At 38.6% G+C, this 24792-nt stretch overlaps 1 protein-coding gene across 2 annotated transcripts in view; it reads right to left on the minus strand.

Annotated features, from left to right (window-relative positions):
- The window catches only part of cep89 (centrosomal protein 89), a 61760-nt gene that overhangs the window by 34337 nt on the left and 2631 nt on the right, over nucleotides 1-24792 (minus strand). For both annotated transcript variants that reach the window (XM_023262375.3, XM_023262376.3), the window contains exons 4-16: nucleotides 23223-23415; nucleotides 21722-21773; nucleotides 19737-19838; nucleotides 17542-17778; nucleotides 16890-17032; nucleotides 15637-15687; nucleotides 14805-14888; nucleotides 13905-14008; nucleotides 12734-12849; nucleotides 12327-12507; nucleotides 9180-9347; nucleotides 8006-8147; nucleotides 4201-4290 (exon numbers count right to left, since the gene is read on the minus strand). In XM_023262375.3, the coding sequence (XP_023118143.2) occupies nucleotides 4201-4290; nucleotides 8006-8147; nucleotides 9180-9347; nucleotides 12327-12507; nucleotides 12734-12849; nucleotides 13905-14008; nucleotides 14805-14888; nucleotides 15637-15687; nucleotides 16890-17032; nucleotides 17542-17778; nucleotides 19737-19838; nucleotides 21722-21773; nucleotides 23223-23415 (1663 nt within the window). The remainder of the gene's footprint in view (nucleotides 1-4200; nucleotides 4291-8005; nucleotides 8148-9179; nucleotides 9348-12326; nucleotides 12508-12733; nucleotides 12850-13904; nucleotides 14009-14804; nucleotides 14889-15636; nucleotides 15688-16889; nucleotides 17033-17541; nucleotides 17779-19736; nucleotides 19839-21721; nucleotides 21774-23222; nucleotides 23416-24792) is intronic.

A 24792-nucleotide genomic window follows, 5' to 3' on the forward strand; every position in this document is an offset into this window, starting at 1 on the left:
TAAATACTCATTTGGAAAAGGCAAAGTAAGAGAGGAATACAATTTTAAAAGGGTGATTAAAAAAAAATCTGTCACCTTACACTGATGTCAGGCTGCATGGGTCAGGTAAACCTGTGACCTGGCGGTATTTATACATGCAGTCACTAAAACATTTAACATTTTCAGGGCTTTCTGGGAGATGTAGGGGCATGAATTTTAATTACATATGAATAATGTACTCACAGTCAGCTTTCTCTTTACAGCACACATATGGTGGCAACATACATTACAATCATCATTATGACATTACTGAGCTTGGGCTGCACATGTAGCCTTTTAGCGGGTCACTTAAAAGATCATCAGAAAACTAAAAAGATTGTTGGACTTTGATACTATATTTCAGAATGCAAAGTGAGAACCAGAGATGGATTAACTTTAAATTAACAGTCCCTCTTTCATCAATAACATGTTGACGAGACTAGGACATGGGTGAATATGTAAGGCAAAAAAGAATAACAACAGCTATTCCATCTTGATGTTTTCCAGGGCCTCTGCGACAAGGCGCAGTGAAGTTGAACAATCCTATTGTGGACTTCTGTCATTTAAAAAGAGTGAGGTTTTATCTAATGTCATGAAACAAGAACGAGGTGTAGCTGAGGTCTTAGATGGTGGGAAGATGCTACATATGGCACAAGCAAAATCTTATTTTGATCAATTCTGTAAACAGAATCATCCTAAAGTACGTCAAATTCATTTTCAGTGAAAAGTCTGTTAACATTCCTCATTATTTTTTGCACCGCTACACATACACATCTTTTTATTTTTTATTTTTCCATTCTGAAAAGTCACAACCTTGTAATGTGTATCAACCTCATTAGTGTACAGCCTAACCTAAAACAAACAAAAACAGCAATCACATGTTCTGGTAATCATTGCATCTCATTGCTCTAGGTTGGGCTGAAATATTAAGATAGTAGAGCAATATACATTCCCCTCCAAAAGTATTGGAACAGTGACACTGATTCCTTTATTTTTGTTGTAGACTGAAAACATTTGGGTTTCACATGAAACGATGAATGTGAGACAAGAGATCAACATTTCAGCTTTTATTTCCAGGTATTTAGCTGTCACTCAATTACTCCTTTAAGCAACTCATGTAAAAACAATTTACCAGCAATATGATAATAATTGAAAAATCTCATGGGCAGCCCTGTTTTGATATTAAATGCCCCTCCGCACTGATGCTGATCCCATTTATTATATTGTGACAGGTCTGTGACAGTCAGTGGTTTAAAATTTGCATTATAAGTAATGTATAAAACATCCAAGATAACACCTTGAAAGACACGTATAGTGCCGCTTTAGAAAGATAGCAAGGAATTAGGAAGACGACTAATGAGGTATAGCTCTCCTTTTACAATGGTCTCTGTGTCTATGGAACTCACATACATACACACACACACACACACACACACACACACACACACACACACACACACACACACACACACACACACACACACACACACACACACACACACACACACACACACACACACCTCTTTCTGAACTGTTGCTATAGAGACACTAATAAAATCGTCAGAACCGCTAAGATATTTTCTCTACAGTGACTTGAGTGACAAGAGCTGCTGACAGCTGGAAAAAACAGACCACTGGCTCTAGAGCACAGCACTAATACTGCCAGGCCCGTGTCATGTTAGTGTATGGCGTACCAAACAAACAAAGAAAAAGAAGGAAAAATGTATCAGTTGGTATTGTGGGATAACTGTCAACCACAGTGGTAAGATTCAAACCAAAATGGCACTGTAGGTAAATGTAGAAAAGGTTCCCATGGTGATTCAATGAATAGGCTCTTATTTTTATGGAAATAGATGTGATGAGTGCAGTTATTGCCAAAGAATGAAAAACACAAAAACCAAGCTATGTCTTGCAGTCTACAATTAGCTGTGAACATCCATGCACCTACTACCGTCACCTATACTTCAGTAAAGCACCCAAGTACAATTACATACACCAGACGTCAGAATAAACAAATGTTGTATCAAATCCTGCTCTGTTTTTCTTTTTTATATAAAACTTGGTACGTCTATTTCTTCCTATCCTTCTCTTTACAAGTTTGCAGTTGGGCTCTCTCCCATGTCATCTAAAAGCTGCACTGAAGAAAAAATGCTACTAACCAAGGTTAGTTGTATCAAAATTAATGGGGGTGCAGCTAGACAAAGTGGTGCATTTACTGTGAAATTAAGTAATTACAACGTTGCCTTTAGTCTGAAATGCTTAATTTTAATTGTGTGCTCATTTGCTACAGTTCTTGGCATTGCCTTCACAGCTTACCTGACTGTCTGCCTGAAATGTACAGCATTGTTTGAGTTGCTGCATTCTGTCTGTCTATTGCCAAATGTAGCCTGCTTCACTATGTTTTAAAACATGTCTGTATTGAACAAAATCTGCACTAGGGTCGCAGTCCATAAATATGTCTTAAATGACAAAATCGCGACACTTGTTAGTCCCGGTAAATGATATAGCACCAGTGGTGGTATTAGTGGCAGTAATGGAGCATAATAACAGCAAGTAATAAGTACCACAAATACAATTAGCATATATGCTTATATGTCTATTTGTGTCTATAGTTTACATTTATTCCTGCTGGCACCTCTTGTCCAGGTCATGTTGTGAATGAGAATTGGTTCTCAAATATTTTTACCTGGTAAAATAAAGGTCAAATAAATAAATAAATAAAATAAAACAGCAGTAATGGATGAACACTCAAAAATCTGTTGACCAGAGTCAGATTGAACTCAGAATGAAGAATGGCAATCTGACACACATAACTGTTCATCAATTTGTGTTTTCTGAGAGGTGGAGGCTGATAGTCGATGGTTTATCAACTGCTTTAGCATGAGCTGATCAATTGGAACTACATTTGAGTAATGTAAATGTAATCACTTTAAGGAGAAATGATAATAATAAAAAAAAAACAAGTAGTGTTTCAGTCTGATCAGTTGAGGCAACAGCTGAGCCAAATGTGTAGCTGTCAAGCTTGCTTAGCAACATGGGTGAAGCTCTAACTGACCTGCCCGTCATATAGCAGAGTAGCTGGCAGACACGTCTGGAACACCCATCCATGCATTATCTATACACTGCTTAATCCTCATTAGGGTCGCATATCCCAGCTGACTTAGGGTGAAGGCAGGGGACACCCTGGACAGTTCGACAGTCTATGACAGGGCTACATATAGAGACAAACAATCACACTCACATTCATACCTACAGACAATTTAGAGTTTCCAATTAACCTCGGCATGTACCAAACAGCGGGAAAGATCATTGGAATTACTCTCCCAGAGATCAGTACCATCTACACCACCCGCTGTCTGAGGAGAGTGCACAACATTATGCGTGATCAACACCAGCCGGCGCATCACCTGTTCCACCTGCTGCCTTCAGGTAGAAGGTACAGGTCCATAAGAGCCCGAACCACTAGACTGGCCCACAGCCTATATCCTCAGGCAGTGAGGATGCTAAACTGTTACCCCCCTCCTCTCTCTACCCCATCCAGAGACACTCACCATACCCCACTGTTACAATAGCTGTGAACTGGACTTTGCATTGTCCCATAAATCAAACATCACTCAAATAACTGTCTGTACGTTCCCTCTGTGTGCTGCAGTACCACTATTACTGTTACTACTTATTACATTTGTACCTGCCTTGAATAATCAAATAGTATATTATTGTGTGTTAATCTTAGACAGTGGTTGTTTATGGGACTGGGAGAAGGGTCATGCACCATTTTTGCACTTTTATATATCATTTCTATGCAATGTATGAAATTGTTGTTTATTGACAATGACAACTGAAGATTGAATTGAATTGAATTTTTGGCATGTGGAAAGAACCTGGAGAAAACCCATGCATGCACAGGGAGAACATGCAAACTCCATGCAGAAAGATCCGGGAAGGCGGGGACGTGAAACGGGGATCTTCTAGCTGCAAGGCAAAAGTGCTAACCACCAAGCCACTGTGCAGCCCAATTTGGAACATAATATGTGGAACTTCCTCAAATTTGAATAGCTTTATTTACATCATCTGTGCAAGACCAAACCCAAGCATGGTACTTGAGTCACAAAACTCTTCCCTAGTAAAATGGACCCCTTTTGAAAGAGCTGACTGCAGTGTGAAACTGATATTTGAACTTACTTTGACGTCTTCCTGTAGCTTTCCGAATCGAACTGTGCCATTCAGAACTCTGCTGATGAATCCCTGCTTTTCCTGCTGAAGAGCCGAAGCCTAGGGAGGTAGACAGGGAAGACGGGGGGTTACTGATCTAAGACACAAAGGGAGGGCAGAACGCACGTTTGGTAGAAGATGTGAGGGATTATAGGAGAGTTGGATGAAGGAAAAAAAGGAAAGACTTGAAATTGTAGCCAATTTACAGTAGTCCTGTTGCGCGGAATGGACGAAGCACATACACTGCTACACTGCCTGGGCAAAAAAAAAAGTCGCCTCCTGGATTGAACTAAGCAAATAGGTAAGAATCTTCTCCATTGGATAATTACTGCAATGATGAAGACGTTTCAGCAGGCAACAACTTATTTAACTCTAGCTGATGCAGTGAGGAGCTTCTCATTTCTTGAACAACCATGATGGAAGACATATCCTGTGGTTATGGAAAGGATGTTAATTTGTCTCAGAAAGGTCAAATTATTGACCTGCATTTAGCAAAAAAAAAAAAAAAACAACTAAGGAGATTTCTGAAACCACTAAAATCAGATTAAGAACCGTCCAACGCGTTATTAAAACCTGGAAGGACAGTGGGGAACCATCATCTTCAAGGAAGAAATATGGTCGATCATGTGGTCTGATGAGTCCAGATTTACCCTGTTCCAAAGTGATGGGGGCATCAGGGTAAGAAGAGAGGCAGATGAAGTGATTCACTCATCATGGCTAGTGCCTACAAGCCTGTGGGGGTTTGGGTTATGATCTGGGGTTGGTCAGGTTCACCAACGTTATGTCCCCAAAGAATGAGGTCAGCTGACTACCCGAATATACTGAATGACCAGGTCTTTCCATCAATGAAGTTCTTCTTCCCTGATGGCATATTCCAAGATGGCGATGCCAGTATTCGTGGGGCTCACATTGTGAATGAGTGGTTCAAGGAGCACAAGACATCATTTTCACACATGGATTGACCTCCACAGAGTCCAGACCTCAGCCCCATTGAGAATCTTTGGGATGTGCTGGAGAAGACTTTACACAGTGGTCTGACTCTCCCATCATCAATATAAGATCTTGGTAGAAAATTACTGCATCTCTGGACAGAAATAAATGCTGTGACATTGCAGAAGCTTATCAAAATGATGCCACAGTGAATGAGTGTCATACTCAAAGCTAAAGGCAGTCCAACAAAATATTAGACTATGCGACTTTTTTTTTTGGCCAGGCAGTGTAGATTCAGGCTGTTTTGTGTTTTATAATAATAAAATATTTTTGGTAAACAAATGAGAATTGAATATAAAAAATAGTAATAGTTATTAGCTATCATCTAAACCTTTGTTCATAAAATTGATTGTTGACTTCCTATGAAATGAAGGTATTTTCCTCATTCTCTGTTAGTCTATTAGTCACCTTGTTTTTGTTGTGTGTGTGTGTGTGTGTGTGTGTGTGTGTGTGTGTGTGTGTGTGTGTGTGTGTGTGTGTGTGTGTGTGTGTGTGTGTGTGTGTGTGTGTGTGTGTGTGTGTGTGTGTTTTCTTTTCTTGTAGCTGTAAATAGTTCCTATGTTTATCTTGTGTATTGTACTGTGGGAAAGAGTGTTGGTGAATAACCTATACAAAAATCAATGTAATTTTGCCACTGACATCTCTGAGTATACTCGATGGCACATTTCTGGTGCACTGCTATCTCAAAGGGAGCAGATATACTGAGTGGGCACACGGTATATGTTTAACATCCAGCCTTTCCACACCTACACATCTAATGACCGGCTTCACAGCACTGGGAATCTCAAAGCCATCAAAGAAAATGAATTAGATGTCATTCTAAACACTTGCTCCACCTGCAATTCACAACTCCATAAAATCTTAATTATTCATAAAATTATAATGTGGCATCATCTTTAGGCTATTACTGGAGAACAGTAATGCTATAGCAGCTATGAAATTATTGTTATTCATTGATATATCTCTCTTCTAGCTGCTTATTCGAGACAAATGGGTGGAATAATATCTCACCAAAGAGAGAGAGATTAGTGAGGCAAAGCAGTCGGCCCAACAGATACCGATCTCACTGAAATGCAGTCATATGTAAAGTGTTAATCTCCTACTAAAACAGCACAACTGCTAAGCTTTAGTGATTTTGCAGCGTTTAAATTATCAAGTTTAAATTCAAAAAACAAATCTATCCATCATGTTTTTGGTTTTTGTTTTTTAAATTTTATTTGTATATAGTGTGCCTTTTTCTATTCTTTATCTATGGCTGGGAGTCACCAATTGTAATTTCACTGTGTGGAAACACAATGACAATAAAGATCCTTGATTCTTGATCCATCATCTGTGTGCTAAACACTCACATATTTTATGTATTTGTAATTATTGGGGGCTGCACAGTGGTGTAGTGGTTAGCACTTTCGCCTTGCAGTGAGAAGATCCCTGGTTCGCATCCCGGCTTTCCCGGGATCTTTCTGCATGGAGTTTGCATGTTCTCCCTGTGCATGCGTGGGTTTTCTCCGGGTACTCCGGCTTCCTCCCACAGTCCAAAAATATGCTGAGGTTAATTGATCATTCTAAATTGCCTGTAGGTGTGAATGTGAGAGTGATTGTTTGTCTATATATGTAGCCCTGCGACAGACTGGCGACCTGTCCAGGGTGTCCCCTGCCTTCGCCTGAGTCAGCTGGGATAGACTCCAGCTCCCCCCGCGACCCTAATGAGGATTAAGCGGTGTATAGATAATGGATGGATGGATGGATGTAATTACTGGTCACCATTTCTTTCAATTCTCAGTAATCTATTTTGTGTTTATTATTTAGTTTTACTTAACTTCACTTTTTTTATGCTATCCTTGAGTTTTTTTACACAATACTATGATTAATTTTTTTATTATGCAGACTCCGTTACAACAGCTGCACTATTTATTGACACCTGCTCTTCAGATGTGGTGAAAAACATGTGAAACGTCTTATGTTAACGGTGATTCCGTTCCATTCAATGTCACAGTAAACCACAACAGTGAGCCACCATACACAATATATTACCAGGACCTTGGAACTGTCAGTTGCACTATAACTGTCCTTTTCATGCAATGACTTAAGAAATGTCTGCTGTGATAAGCTCTATTGCAGGGGCTTTTGTAAATACAGTGGAATGCTTAATTATTCACACTTGCACATCCGTTCTTGTATGACATATGCCACACCAAGCACAAAAACAAAGCACAAAAGGTTCAGACAATCTGCCCTCGGATTCTACTGCCTTTATAAATGAATCGTCTTCAGCCACACAGCGGCTCCTTTGGTACCTGGTTTGTTGTAGCATTTCACTGTGTTTTGGATACTGGCATTTTTGTGATTGTTTTTAAAATTCTACCTTCCTGCACAACTGTTATAAGCTTAGCAAATGACCAAGTAAACTACCTTAAAGTATTACTTTCTGATTTTGTAATGCATATCAGTTCAATCGTTTATGCAGAAGCCACTGCACCTGCTATACCTCCTTATTGTACCTAAGCTGGCATTCCTAGTAACAGTCTAACAGCTAAACATGCAAACTCTATAGTTACAAAAACCATAAAAAGATTTTTGTTATGTTTGCTCAATTTGAATCCAATTAAAAATGTATATACTAATAACTGTGAATATGGATGACTTTTTTCTTCAATAAAAAGCTCCAATTTCTAACTAAGTTTATGATAGTAATTAGCATTTGTAGAATAGATCTGATCTGCGTTTTGTCTGTGCATGTAAACACTATAGCAAAAACATTCTACAATATCAGTGGCATCAGTAGTACCGTGTGCAACAGTTGGTCTCTTTCCTGGGAAATGTGCTCTGCCACAGAAATGACAGCTCCCAGGTAATGCCGAGTCTTTTCCTCCTTCAACACACACTCGTCCTTTTGTCGCTTCAGTACACTCATCCGTCTTTCAACCTTCCTGATTGATGGGAAGACAGCAGTGAGGAAATACAAAGTGGGTAGATGGAGAGGTTGAAAACAAAGAACAGAAGAGAGACAAGGAGTTAACTGGACGATATCTTGAGACCCTGACATCTGCACAAAGCGGATGAAAACATTGTTGATTAATCAAACACCTTCTGACAGTCTTCACACTTCAAATTGAGAAAGTCCACTTCAATCTCAGCTCGAGTCTACAGGGAGCAGAGGGAGATTCTAGACCAGGGCAGATTTTAGACACCTTTTATCCCTGACAAAAATTAATCAGTACTGTACAAAAACAATGCGGGCTGAAATACTGTAAGATGTTTAATGCTGTTCAAAAGCCATTCCAACAACTTCACTTTATATCTGTCCAGACTGTAACATTGCCACCAAGCAAAATATCTATCAAAATAAAATTTTACCTACTTTATGGGTTGAGATAACATATTTTCGAACAAGGGGTAAACTCTGAAAAGGCTGGCTAGAATCAAATTGGGCAGAGTTGTGCTCGTAACTGGGTGGGATCACTAAACAATTATTGCCATGTGCAACAAACCTGACAGGACATGGGAGGAAGGATGAACACTGCCATAATAGAGCTAAATATGTGAAAACACTTGTTTGGTGGACAGTTGGTGAGTTGTTTTATAGGAGTTTTACATAACCACATATCTAATGCAATTATGTTTGCATTTATTATATTATTTTATTAGAATCAAATACAAAAAAACATTTTTCATTGATTTTACTTCATAGAATACATCAATATGCAAATATACACATACTCTGTATCTTTTGCACAAAAAAAAACTTAAGCAAAACCCTTTTCATATTCTAAAAATATAACAAATGAAATTGAGTCTCATCTGGTACAATGCTACAAATACTAAAATTATATCCTAAGCATTACAGAACATTTAAAAAAAATACAATAAAATGAAATAATAAATCCATCAAGTATCTGTGTCCCATTGGCAGGCAACAGATTTTATCTGAGATGACAGCAGACAAAAACACTATATACTACCTGTTAGCTTGTCTGCAGAGCTCCAGTTCAGACTCCTTTGTCTTTATATCAGCAGTCAGGTTGGCTTTGTCCAGAGCCAGACTTCTATTCTCCTCCTGTAGACTGGACACTTTTAGAAGCAATTCATCCATTTCCCTCTTATTCCTGCTCTCCTGCTGCTCCAACTGTCTGAGGGTCAAGAACAGAGTTTACAGAATGCCATAACACAACATCTAGTACTGATGAACACTTTTCAATAAAATATATCTAATTGTATTTTGTGTCAAAGCCATTGTCTCCCTATTTTGGCTTTTGACGTACTTGATGTATGCAATTTGGGATTTGTAGAGTATGTGTCACCTCCATTTCTGTTTGATGGTAGACTAAAAGAGGTAAACTACACAACAATATTCCAACATACAGCCTAAAGATATCATCTAAGCTTAAACTTCCTCTCCAGTCATGGATTTGAGCCCTAAAAACTAATCTCTTTGGATCAAAGTTACAGATTTACAGTGCCATGAAAAATAGTTGCCCCCTACAGAAATCTTCAATTGTTCCATATTTGTCACACGTCAATGTTTCAGATCATCAAACTAATTTAAAAGTAAGACTAAGATAACCCGAAAAAAAAAACCACAAAATGCAGTTTTTAAATGATAATTTCATTTATTGAAAGAAAAATGCCATCCAGACCCACTTTGCTACCAATTTACAAAATGACAAAATTAATTTGGCAATGCGGTTCAGTTTCACCATACACATCCACATATGACTACTGCTGGGCTTGTTGAATCTAAACATCACTACATAGAACCTGTCTGGCATTCTGAAGTAGCTGAAGGGTCCTAAAAAGCAGCACATGGTGCCACATTCTAAAAAGATTCAAGAACAGATGTGAAACAAAGTCACTGACATTTATCAGCCTGTAGGGTTACAAAGCCATTGCTGAGGCTCTGGGACTCCAGAGAACCACAGTTAAAGCCATTATCCACAAATGGAGAAAACATGGAACTGTGGTGAACCTTCCCAAGAGTGGCTGGCCAACCAAGATTTCTACAAGAGTGCATCGATATCCCATCCAGGTCACAAAAGAACTCAGACGAACATCAAAAGAACTGCAGACCTCACTGGCCTCAGTTAAGGTCCATCTACATGATTTCACAATAAGGAAGACTCTGGGAGAAAATGGCATCATGGGAGTTGTAAGGATCAAACCACTACTGACCAAAAAGAACATAAAGGTTTGTCTGGCATCTGCAAAAAAAAAAAAAAAAAAAAAAAATCTGGATGAGCCCCAAGACTTTTAGGATAACATCCAGTAGACTGATAAGTCAAAGGTGGAATTTTTTGACTTTTTGAAAGACATGGGTCCAATACATCTGGAGTAAAACTAATACTGAATTCCACAAGAACATGATACCGGCAGTGAAATATGGTGGTGGTAGTTTGATGGTTTGAGGCTGCTTTGCTTCCACAGGACCTGGACGACTTGTCATAAATGATGGAGCCATGAATTCTGCTCTCTATCAGAAAATCCTCCTGGAGAATATCCACCATCAGTTCATGACCTAAAGCTCAACACAAATGGGTTATACAGCATGACAATGAGTCAAAGCAGAGTCCACCTGGTGGCTCAAAAAGAACAAAATTAAGGTTTTGAAGTGGCTGAGTCAAAGTCTGAACTTGAATCCAACTGAGATGCTGTGGCAAGACCTTAAAAGATCAGCTCATGTTGGAAGTATTCTGCAGAGAAGAGTGAGCCAATATTCCTCCACAGTGATGTTAAAGACTCGTCACAAGCTATGGCAAGCATTTAGCTGCACTTGTTGCTGCCAAGGGTCCAACCAGCTATTAGGTATAGGGGGGCGATTACTTTTTCCCAGTGGTGATATAGGTTTTCAATAAATCTTTAATAAACCATCATTTAAAAACAGCAGTCTGTGTCCTGTGGGTTATCTCTGTCTAATTTTCAATAAATATAAATATTAGTTTAATGATTTGGAACATTTAAGTGTAAGGAATTTGAAATAATAGAAGACATCAGGACAAATACTTTTTCACAGCACTGTAGATGTATTTTTTCCATTAAATAATCTCTTCCTCCTTAAAAATGTCTTAGACAAAATGCTATACCAGTACTCCCTCTACAATGTGCAGACCTAAAAAGTCCCCACTTTTCTCACATCCACCCCTGTCCACTCATAGCAGCTTGAACCCAACCGGCTCACCTACAACTCTGCTCAAACGCTGTAAAACTACTTTACACTACAGAGACAAGTAGTAATAATGGAGCAGTTCAGCAATATATGTTTAAACTGGAAATTGATTCTGATGAAGAATAATGATGAGGAAAGTCTCACAATGGGAAATGGTTCCTTTGGATTGTTATGTATGAAAGCCTGGAAGTCCACATCTACAGTTTCAAATATGGAAATACTCAATCATGGCATGTATTGCTTATTTCAATCATATGTCTTCCAGCATATTAAAAACACCATAGTGGTGGATAGCTTAGTGATTAGCACCCCCGACTTTGGCACAGGAAATTGTTGGTTCAAATCCTGTTCAGGGAGCAGTTGTCCAGTGAGGACCTTTAGCCGAGGTCCTTAGTGCTGCCCCGCCTACCTAGCTTGTGTTTTATCTACTCTCAGATGTACTAAAATTTGCTAAATGAAATTGTAATTGTAAAGCAATATAGGCCTGGTAATGAGATTTAAAAAAACATGATTTTCACCTTTAGGGGATCTTTAAACAATCCTGTTAATTTGCATGCTGATACAACTTATTTTGATCAATTTGCAAAAACATGAATTTTCTGTTACATCCCGCTACCTTTGATTCTGCTCTAGCATGGGAATATATATGTACCAGTGCCCCCTTTATTGATAATAAATGTTCAGGGGCTGCTCTTGTTGTTCTTCTTGTCTTGCTCTTGATTTATCTGACACAAATCAATTGTGAACTGAAACAATGGTAAACAAAAGTAACTTTACTCCCTTTGCTAATATACCGAAACTGAAAATGTGTGTGGCTAATATAAAGCGTTCAATGTATAGTTCATCTCTTTCTTGTTCATTGGGAAATAACTGTTTCAATATTGATTAATTCATCTTTCAGAGGCACCAATAATTAATAAAATAAGAGAAAATAAGAGAGCTGCGGTACCTTCTGAGTTTCCCAGCAATGTTGCAGTGTTCGTCCCAGGTGACAGCATCCTTCAGGCGGGCCTGCAGAACTTGAACCTCCTTTGCATTTTTATGCATCACCCTGCTGCTTTCTTCCAGTTCCTCTTGCAAACGCTGTTTTTCCACTTCTAACAGCATGAGCTGCTTAGACACCTTTGTTACTACAAACAGATTTAAAAAGAACAAGGAAAATACAGTATAATAATCAGTTTAAATAAAAGCAGAACTGAACCAAGTAAGCAAAATAGTGCCACAGTGAACAAGAATTATGCTAAAAGTTCAAAATCCCTCTGGACTTATACAAGATTTTCTTTTGATTTTCTCCCATTGAATTTATTTAATTTTACACTCCTCCACTTGCTTTCAGTCTTTCACCATACCCAATACCTTCAGTGTGGTGTTTGCTGTGATTGGTCTTGGCCTTAATATGCTGAGCTTCAAGCTGATCAATCAGAACCTGGTTCTCCTGCAAAACCAGAATAGCTTGTTGTTGAAGTTGTTGACTGAAAAGAGAAAGAGAGGGAGAAGTTAGTAGAATGCAAAGCTGCTATTTTTCACAACATGAATACAGCAAAGATAAAACAAAAACATAAAATCACTAGTTTACCTGATTTCATTATTTATTTTAACTAGTAAGGAAAAGGTTATACTTCAAGACCATAAACTAAATTTTCATGTTCTGTCTAAACTAAACATTGGATAAGAATATATCTTGATCTCTCTTTTAAATCCCTCTTACAGGTCAGCCTTTAAAGATAAAGTGTGCTGCTAACATATATTAACGACATAAATTGTTTCTTGCAACATTTTTTTATGTGCTGGAGTTAGAGCCTCTAAATTGATGGGTTTGTTACAAACTGATGGCGACTGAACAGCTCTTATTATTTTAAATAGCATTAGTATTTAATCTGAAATCTGTTCTGGAGTTTTCAACCTGCGGCTCTCTTTGCTCTTATAATCATAGGATTTCTACCAAATGTCTGCCTTTACTTGAAGTGTTGTTGCGGTCTTAATCATGAATTCCGGCCAGTAAGTTACTGCTCAGTATTCTGTGATGTATTCCTGGCAAGAGCATTTGCAAAATGGATTAAATGTAAATGTATGCAAATGTATTGCATATCAGTACGCGACTACCAATCAAGAAATCACATTGTTCTTGAGTTGATGCAGCTCTATCAGAACAATGCTTCACAGGCAGATAAAATGTCTCAGGCTCTTGTGTTTCACATGATCAGTATAATCAGAGCCACTTACAATGCTGTACAAACTGTCAGCAGCATGACGAGTTAAATAACCACGAAAGACAAAATAGTGGTGTTGAGGGAATATAGGAGGACAGAAGAAAATATGAAAGGTTTTATTTACTGCATTTATTTTGTGTATTTTCATTCAACATAAGCTTTAGCAACAGGCCCAGAGTCAGGCCAGTAGTAAAGCAGAAGAGGATAAAAGAGGCATTTAATTTTCACTACATCAGGAGAAAGAGCAGTGACAGCCCAGCAAGTGCTGACAGTGCTGCACCAACACAGACACACACAGACAGTACTTTCTGTCTTACCAGTCCTTCTGGCTGACCACCCCAACCTTGGCAATTTCATCATGGAGTCTCTCATTTTCTTTGATCACATCCTCTACATGAACACGCAACCTCTTCACCTCTTCCTGTAGCAAACACAGACACACCAAACCTCGGATTTCAAGGACACAACATGAGACGTTTCAAATTGGAGACAGCAAAACAAAAATAATTCCTCTGCTCCTTTACAAACCCTGTGTCAACGATCAAAGTTGCTCCAAGGGAGACATGACTGGCTACACTTATTATCGTGTTGGTATTGTTTTCACTAAATCTGGTTTTATCTTCTCAAGTGGAACTATTACAACTCCCATTAATGTGAAACTGGATTGCCTTAGTGCACAAGAAATGGCTGAGAGAGGCCTCATCGCTGGCAACTTAATTATGCAGTGTGTTAAATCGAATGCTTTTATGATTTCTATGTGTCTGAGAGCAGCAAAAGTTCCAGTACACTAGCTACAATAACAGATTTATAATATCTACAACAACAAACAGCCATTGTTTCTCTCAGAAACAGTAGTTTATTTACAATGGTTTAAATAAACAGGATCATGTCAGTTTCATAAATGCATCATCCTCAACATACTTTACATTACATTCTACCACAAAATGTAAACTATGTGTAATATTCCTCAACAGCATAATCATTACCATTAAAAAACAGAACACATGAATTAGATTTTACTACTGCTGTTCCATCTTGTTCACCACCAAGTAAATTGCAGTTTTTGTCCACTGACTTGCATATAACCAAGACAGCACATTAAATGTTGGTAAAGTGCTCTCATCTCTGACAAGTCAGCCAACATTCTCATGACAAAAGAGATGATTAATGGTTGACATTAAAACTCAAATGCATACAATCTCTCACATGCACTTTACCTCAGTGGTTTGCAGGAGTGCATCCTTCTCATTCATCCTGTCTTCATAAGCCAGCAGCAGAGGACATAAATACTTTGTGTCAAGCTGCGAAAAAGGACAAAGAGAAATTGTCAAAATTTGCTACAATAATAGTGGCATACAGGGCTGCACAGAGGATCAGTGGTTAGCACCATCGCCTTGCAGTCAGAAGATCCCCGTTTCGCATCCTGGCCTGGGTCTGGGATCTTTCTGCATGGAGTTTGTATGTTCTCCCTGTACATGTGAGGTTAATTGGTGTTTATAAATTGTCCATATGTGTGATGTGAGTGTGTCTGTCTGTTTGTATATGTAGCTGTGTGATAAACTGGTGACCTGTCCAGGGTGGACAGATGGCATGCATCTATTCCTATATAGGGTTTACTCCACAAAGGAAAATCATCTCACAAATCAAGTAGGTTGAAAATACCAGGTTCTTTGTTTTTTTGATCTGTTCAGCAGTTTCCAGCCATTGTGGACTGACAGATAGAGAGACTATCGCTCTTCCTTGTGCACATTTTCGGTTAGTTTTAGGCCCTGATCATCCCAACTATTAGATCACTTATGTGTCAGCAAACTGAACATTGGTGATCTCACATGTTCAGTCCGTGTCATGAGTAAGAGATGGAAAAGGCCAGCCATGTTAAACTGCTTTAAATTAATAGGAACTATCTTAGATTAACATTCAGTCAAACTTATGAAATTACTTGCCAATTAAACTAGCCAGTTACATTAAACATATTGATTAGCTAAATATAACTATTAACCGGTCAAAAGTTCAGCATGCTGTTAAATTGTATTAAAGATAGATACTGACCAACCAGGGAGGAGGAGAGCCAGTCTTTGGTAAGCCACTGATTTTGGAGTGCTGGATGAGATACAGTAAAAAGAAGAAAGAAAATAAAGTTAGCCATCAATCCATTATGAAGTACGATAGCCATCGATAGAATGACAGCTGTAATTCTCATACTTTACACAGACAAGACAAATGCATAAAAATCTGTGGTACAGGTGACTACATCATACCTGAAACAATTTACAGGGAAGATATTCCAACATATTATATAGCGAAGAAAATTACAGTTTTAGAACAGCAAACCAGAGGGGAATTATATGGTATAATGAAATAAAGAAGGAGATCATTTTAAGTAAGTGAATAAATTATGACTGCTCCTTTTTTAAATTACTGCATTATTTGAAAAATCTTTTTCTTATATCTTTTTCTTTCTCAGGCCACACTTTGGCTGTCAGTAATGAGGTCTGACAAAGCAGCTACAGAGGAGGCAAACTGGTAGTGATGAGTGAAGGCGATCCCCTGCTGAGGGACACAGCATGAGGTAGCCATGATTAAAACCAAAGGCTGACATTTTCCTGTAGGGTAAAATGTACAACAATATGGGCAGACTGGAATGGACAGACACAGATAGTAACAGAAAATTCCTTTAGCTCAAAAAATCAGGGGTAAGGACATAAAGAAAACCTTATTTCACACAGCAGGGTAGATAGATGTCTAACTTTGATCCAGAGATCAAAGTTAGACATCTATTTTGAAAGCTTAGATGTGGAGCTTTGAAAATAAGGTGATGTACTGAAAGCTAAGCTTATTAGACTAAGGGAAGACCATTACTACAACGAAATAAAACAAAGTCTAACTCCTGCTGTTGATGTGCAGAGCTCGGGAGAATACAGTTGAACACTGACACTTTGTTTACATTAATTCTAGCACCTTAAACTAGAGTGAGACGCTGATTGGTCAGTAAAAGGTTCCCAATGCAGATTCTCAACAGGAGGTATTGTTCTGAGGTGAGTTGGTTACATAAAGGAGACAGTGTTCTTTTCCCAAATTGCTTTTGAGCAAGCCATGTGCCTTTAAGTCTTTCATGGGGGTTATAATCTAGATGTATGGGACCTTATTCATGAACAGTTTGGAATTTTGGTTGAGTTTGATGAGTTTGTTGAACAAGAAAAGACATAACGTTCTGCAAAAAGCTCAGCCATATAAATGATGAGATAATAGTAAAAAAAGTTTCCCATTCATTAGATGATGTACCGTCATGAAGCTTTTCATACCTCCTGCTTGGACAGTGGTCTAAAGCGGGTTTGGTAGTGGCTCAGCTCCACACTCAGACGGTGAACTGTCAATTTGAGGGCATCATTTTCATCCACCAGCTCCTGAGCATGTCGCCTCAAATTCTGTAGCTCTGCCTGGCAGTCTGCAAACACACCATATCAGGTTATAAATACTTTTGAGCCATTAAATAATGCTGGTGTTCAGCATACCTAACACAATATTTCAATAGCAAGATGGTGGAGTGAGGTCAATTCTCTACATGGGTTTGATTCTCTGAGTGGTCTTCTGGCTGACCCTGGGCACAAATGGACTTCTGTCCTTGGGTTATAATAAAGAATACATGCTTCACTAGCAGAGAATGACAATAGTACTCCAGTTGTTTTCTGAGCTCTTTTTTAATTTTCATGTGTATTTTTTTTTAATCCCTCCTCAGGTCAAGGAGGAGCTTTTGGATCAAAGACATCTGTTAGCACAATCTCCAGCTGCCTCTTTTCACTCTTGTGAATGGAGTGTTTTGCTAGGGCTTCATTTCCCTCTCTGTCTTGTTTAATGCCATTCCTTTTCCCCTTGTACTCCTTCTTCCACTGTATACATTGTCATTCTCCCTCCCTTCATTTTCTTCACACTGTCCCTGTGGCTCCTCAGTTTTACCTGCAGAGGACTTTAGGTTTGAGAGGGCTTGGTTGTGACTGATTTCCTGTTCCAGGCGCTGCAGTCTCTCCTCTAGTAGCTTTTGATCATCTGCCATCCTTGTGTTCTTCTCCGGTACCTCCTTCTGCACCTCGCTGTATACCTTGCTTGGCTGTGAAGACGCGTGGGTGAGATGTTTTGGGCTTTTGGTTTGGCCGGCTTGGATGGGGTGGTCAGTGGTTACGCTGTGTTTTGTGGCTGAAATGGGAAAGGAAAATATTTTTATGACAACAAAAGCAGGAAATATACTGTATTAGTTTAAAAAAGAATTAATTGTTATTTTGGTAATTTCTTGGAGTATATTAGATGACTAAAACTAACAGCTTCATCAGCGTACCTAAATATTAGACTTCACAGTACAGTGATTACTTAACCATCACAGAATAGTGCAGCATTTTGTTGTTTTTGTCACAGTACACAGAACATCTTAGAAAAAGTATTTTAAACAGCATGTTGTTTTTCACCCGGAATGTTCTCATATGAACCTTTAAACATAATCACCATACTATGCCTCGAAGACTAAGAACATATTACATTCTTTTTTTTTTTTTACATTTTTTTGCCTTTATTATAGTGCACAGAGGAGAGAGAGAGAAAGGAAACGTGGAGAGAAGATTGGGGGAAAGACATGTCGTTGGACTCCAACCCATGACCACTGTGTCGGGACTATAGACCCTGTTTATGGGTCTCCCGCTCAACCTGTTGAGCTACAGGGGCACCCAATTTATTACAGTCTTGCCACTACAATAAATATGACTGGATATACCTTACTTCATGTCTGTTAACACCATAGATTATCAAAAAGAATGCTGTCCTTAATATTAGGGCTAAACAAGTTAAAGGAAATATCTAATTGCAATTTTTCTGGTAGATACTGTCATTTGATTTGCGATACAATTTTTTTGCTAAAGTTCAATATTTAATGTGAGACACATTTAAAACATGTCATCAAGCACAACCACATGAAATAACATTAAAGAAGTGACTGTTGCACAAGAAGGACTGCATGAATTTGCACAACCACCGACACAACAGTTTAACCTTCATCAGTACATGTGGCAAAACCTACTAATGCGTACATTTGGGGTTCATCTGGACCCCAGTAGTATTTCATGTTTCATATTTCTGTACCTGTCCATATCCTCTCAATATATATTTTTCTAAACGTGTGTCGTCTATAGATACAAACATGAAAGAAAGAATGAAATTACTATTGATGATTACTGACGTGTATTGCTTACAATATTAGTGCAAGAACTTCTAAACTGAAATGAAACACAATGCAAGCAGTCATCACAAGAGCAACATAACACAAACATACAAAAATAAAAGATGCACAGTCCAGCTGGGGTCTGGCTGGGGTCCACATGTACCCCAAATGACTTGTTTTATATATAAACCATAAACCTGGTTGCAATCAAGCAAGCTTTGGTGTATGTGATGATAATTATGTGGGTGACAACTACCTAAAGGGACTGAAAAATCCAACTTGCAAATAAAAAAATATGACAAGTTATATACCCCTGGGGTCCACATCGTGTACTGATGAGGGTTAAACAATGTATCAGACACACTGCGAAATGTTCATTGTTTAAAATTGTAATTTTAATTTGAAATCGATTAATTGTTTAACTGACAAGTTTTATCTATAATTACCATCAGAAAATAGTGGCCTGTCGTCGCATCTTGTGCACAAATGGAGAGTAACATGACCGATCAAAAGCTGTATGTAGCAGGTACCAGTACCCAGCCAGGAAACAGTGGTGTGAGATGAATAGAAATTAATCATACATATATAATTACTTATTGACTAGCATGCAGCTCATGTTTATCTGTTCCAAAGAAGACCTTGATTTTTGAATGTAATAAATCAAAAGCTGGCCAGTCTCCCCTTCTGCTTACAGATTTCACAGACTGCACAAAAATGCATATCTATAGTAAGTGAACTGGTGACAGCTACGTCTGCAACTTTAGTCTTTATTTTAATGGCTTACAGGACAAGGATGGGAGACGCGAAAAGTGGCATTTTTTTCTAAAGTTCAATATACAAAGATCAGACTACACAAGTCCAATTACGATTTAATATTATTCACCAAAAGAAAAAAATCATTGTCAAAATGACAAGCGTACACACAGCAGGTTATTTCAGTACTTACACCTAAATAGCACATCTCCTTTCCAATTTTCAAGGCTCTTCCTGACAGATGCTTTCTTCTCTCTGGCTTCAGCAGACTGGTCACTGATTTCCTCTGAGAAATCTGTGAGGTGTGAAACATCGGCACAAAACAACCATCAATAAATTAATGCAACTGGAGAAGAAGTACTTGGTTTCTGGGGCATTTATCAAATTACCCTATTTCATGACAACAGCTTACTGTTATGTACAAGTATATTTTCTCCATGGTTTAAATGTGTTACTTTGTATGTTGGTGCGCTTTCATTATTAAGGTAGGAGAACGCTAGGGACATATAAAACATTTTAATTTGCCACTGCCTCAAGCCCAAGAACAGCCCTTGCAATAACAACTATAATGAAGTTTTCCATTTAGCTCTAATGGCATAAGGCTACCTTATGAAACTGCAGGTTTGTTGAATAAGACCTTTATCTTCTTTCTACACTAAAGGCAAATGAGTCATCTGTAGTGCAGCTGAGTCTGTCATTTTCTGTCATTTTCCTTTGTACTGAAAAGAATTCATAAATCAGTTTGCATGCCTTTTTGTATCAGTAGTGCTCTTAATAAAAAAAAAAGTGTACTCCACCAGACAGGTTCAATAAAGGTTTGCATCAAAATACAAGTTATACTAAGAAGTCTATAGCTATGATTTTCTGAATTTCAATCATACTCCACTTTGAAAGTGCACCAGAATGCACCAACACCACAAACAGAATTACATTTTTTTTCCTAATTGTTTTTTTTTTGTATACTTGCTGCTTCATCACTGTTTTGACTGAAAACCCGAAGAATTGCTAAATGCTATCAACTGCTGATGGTTTGTGTTACCAACTGCCCTTTATATTACAAATGGCAGCTGTAACAAAAGTGGAAATGGAATATGTAAACCGAGTGAACCCTATAATCATGATAGACTATCCATATGAATAAATATGTTGACAAAAATACAAACTGTTTTAGTTTGTAACTTTTACAATGTACTAGCTATGCTCTATTGGGTTGTACAATATGTGGGCCAAATCTTACATAAACACCAACCTCATTTAACAGTAAAACTGATTGCTATAATACACTATAACAATGTGTCAGTATAATATTTTTGTTGTTATTTGCCACTAGTGTCAGATTATGAGTTGTGTTCTACAGTGTTCCATAAGTATTTGAACAGTGACACAATTTTTGTAACTTTGGATCTGCACACTACAATAGATTTGGAATGAACTAGAAGTCACAATGTGACTGAATTGAAGACTTTCAGCTATATTTCAATTCCACTCTGAATAAGCTGTACAAAGAGGTCCTGATGCAAGTGAAGATTGTCATCATTGTGATATTAGGCCTATCAGAGAGACAACAGAAACTTTAGTGGTGACCAAATCAAAATTTGGTACATTGGATGCAAACCACTAAAGCTCAGATATAAACAGGTCAGATCAGACACAGTAACTTCACAGAACAGAGAGAAATAAATGGAATATCTTTTAACGGCTAAGTCAACCGAACCTCCACCAAACTGAGCATGCTTCTCATTAACAGAAGACAAAACTGACAGCATAAAGATCAACAAACAAGGCAAGCTGCAGGTGAAGTCTTGCAAAGCATCTCACAGGAGGAAATTCAGCACTTGGTGGTGTCCATGGGTCCTAGACTTAAGGGTGTCTTTGCTGCAAGTGATATGCAACCAAGTATTTGAAATAATTCTTTTATTTATAATTATGTTACTTTGTCCAATTACTTTCAAACCCATAAAAATGGAGCGACTGTATAGAAAATGACTGTAAACTCTATGATACTTTTAGTAAATCTCTTAGTTTCAAGCTGAAAGTCTGTACTTTAGTCACATCTTGAAGGCTTCATTTCACATCCATTATGGTGGTGTACAGAGGTAAAATTATATCATATCACTGCCCCAATACTTATGGAACCAACTGTTGTTGTGTCCACTCCCGTTAGTGTGAAGTCAGTACCTGGAGAAGGCAGTCTTCTGCCAGACATCTGAGTTGGCTGGGGTATACTGGACTGGAAGACAGACGAGCAAAACAAACAGAAAAGCAGTCAACCAAATAGTGACCAACAGAGACCACTGTGTTTAAGGCCATCGTCAAAATGTATACAATATTATCTTATCAGTGCATTCACTGCATTGTAAAAGATACTTCAAAGCAATGTGAATGAATTGCAGTGGTGACTTCAGTGTAGAGACAAGAAGAAGAATGAAATAGAAGAAGTAAGAAAAAATGTTATGTAACAAAAAAGACACAAAAACTAGAAGAAGATAACTACAATAAATTCAATGGACACAACTAGCACCTGATTGGAAAAGATGCATTATATACATTACATTACATTAAATGCATTACATCACATATATACATTATACAACAGTCCCCTGCCTTCACTCCTATCAGTTTACGTGGGTATTGCTGAGTGTTTCCTATAAATCTATGGCATAAGGAACAGAACCATGATGGCTTCAAAAATGTTTGTGCTAACGGCAACCTGTGGCTGTTATGAATAAAGCAGGAGGCAGCTAGATTCTGCAATAGCCTGGAAATATAATTGACAGGGGGAAATAGAACCCACTGGGACTATTACTGGTTAGCAACCCAAGTTAGCAGTCTACACAAGAAGAACACAAATTGCAAAATATCCCAGGAGTCTGTAAGAGCAGACCTCTGGGATACAATCATCAGAGTATTTAGAAGAAATTTCTCAAGAAGAAACACCAGATACACTGTAGACCATAGAATAAACTTAACTATGAACAGGTAAAGCTAGGTTTTGGAGGGGAGAAGTACCCACAACTAAAGCCCTGTAGTCAGTGAGTAAGATGAATCACAATTACACAGGCAGTTTCCGAGGAAACTTGAAGAAGTGCAATAAACCAAATTGTCAGCACCTGAATGCTGGAGCATCAGGGAGACAAGCACTGCAAAATTATGTAATATGGCAAAGAAAGTAGTCTCAGCACATAAATAAATCAAATACTTAATAAAGAACACCTCCAGTGGCAGAGAGAAAAAATGCTTTAATACAGAGAAACAATAACCGTAAGTAGACTCCAACCAACACTGAAATCTGAAGGATATGTCCACACTGTGAGTTAAATCCTTAAAAATTATTATTGAGCTCAATCAAAACTGTGACAGTTTTAGTATAAACCATAAAGACCACTTGTCCACAAAACAACACTCAATAGGACACACAGTATTTATTCTGTGTGCAATTGTGCCACCCAGTGGCTCAGACTGGTATTACAATACCTCCCTTTTGCTGAGAAATATATGAAACATAAACAGAAAGCATAAAACATATTTAAATGAGAGAAGCTTTTAAATGCTCTTGAACAATAGAGAACAATCTGTCTTATTTCATTTTAATGACATTTTCATTATTTGTAGAAGAAACATCCAGCAATCTAGTGAGAAACCTGCATACAGATAACGACATTTTCCTGCATTTGCTTACCTTAGTTTTCAAAGGCAGAGAATAGATGGGTTCTGTATTGGAATAATTCTCCGGCCTTTCCAGGGTTTGGTAGACATGTTCCTGCTCATCCTCTTCATACTCTACCTCCTCTTCCCTGTCTTCCAACTCCCCGTCGGAGTTGTCAGGAGAGGACAGGCGTGGTCGGCTGGCTAAATCTTCTGACCATCTGTCTCTGAGGAAGGTCACAAGATAACACAACAGCAGAGGAAAGTTAGTTGGGTTTCAGCAGAGGGACAAAATAATACAATCTATTTAAGTTTTACATTTGATATTTTTCGTAGTGCAAATTTGTATTTTTTATACCAGAAACAGAACATCCATCATTATCTATACACCGCTTAATCCTCTGTAGGGTTGCAGGGGTGCTGGAACCCATCCCAGGCGACTCAGAGAGAAGTCAGCGGACACCCTAACAAGTCACCAGTCTATCACACCACCACAAAGAGAGACAGACAACCAAACACATTCACAGCTACGGACAATTTAGAATTACCAATTAACCTCAGCATATTTTTGGATGGGCTGCACAGTGGCTTGGTGGTTAGCACTTTCGCCTTGCAGCTAGACGATCCCTGGTTCCCGTCCCAGCCTTCCGGTGATCTTTCTGCATGGAGTTTGCATGTTCTCCCTGTGCATGCGTGGGTTTTCTCCGGGTACTCCGGCTTCCTCCCACAGTCCAAAAATATGCTGAGGTTAATTGATTACTCTAAATTGCCCGTAGGTGTGAATGTGAGAGTGCTTGTTTGTCTTTGTATGTAGCCCTGCGACAGACTGGCGACCTGTCCAGGTGTCCCCTGCCTTCGTCCCAAGTCAGCTGGGATAGACTCCAGCCCCCCCCCGCGACCCTAGTGAGGATTAAGCGGTGTATAGAGGATGGATGTTTTTGGATTGTGGTAGGAAGCTGGAGTACCCAGAGAATACCCACACTGCAAACTCCACACAGAAAGATCCCAGGCCCAGGCCGAGATGCAAACCAGGGATTTTCTTGCTGTGAGGCGACGGTGCTAAAGACCAAGCCAATGTGCAGCCACAGGAACAGAACAGATGTTACTAATACCATTATATTCATGACTATATTATCTGCATCCCCTCTGGCCTTGCAGTGGAGTGCAAGAGGCTTTAAGTGGTGCATGGGCTTAATTGTCAACCCATAAGAAGAAGTGGGTAAGAGTCTTGCCTGCTCTCTTATCACCATTTTGCTGGTGGAGTTCACTATGCTCTCATGGCTGCTTATGTCTTTGTTCTTTGGTGGAGTAATTATCTCATATTAGTAAATATGTGATACTTAATATAATATAAATATGTGACGAGGATCTTCTGTCTGTTAATCTGCCTTTCTCTGTCAAAAATGGAATAACGGATTTGGGTGAAATTTTAAGGGATGCTCAGACATGAAACAAGGACCGCCTGACTAGATTTTGGCAGTGATGCGGCTTATAGTCTGGATCCATGGATTTGTTAAGAATTTCCATATCATTGCGAGATAGTGGCATGGCGTCACTGTAACCATGACAACAAGTGAACGCTATGGCTGACGATCACATGATTG

This window comes from Amphiprion ocellaris, chromosome 1 (assembly GCF_022539595.1).
Source record: "Amphiprion ocellaris isolate individual 3 ecotype Okinawa chromosome 1, ASM2253959v1, whole genome shotgun sequence".
In the NCBI taxonomy this organism is placed as follows: Eukaryota; Metazoa; Chordata; class Actinopteri; family Pomacentridae; genus Amphiprion; species Amphiprion ocellaris.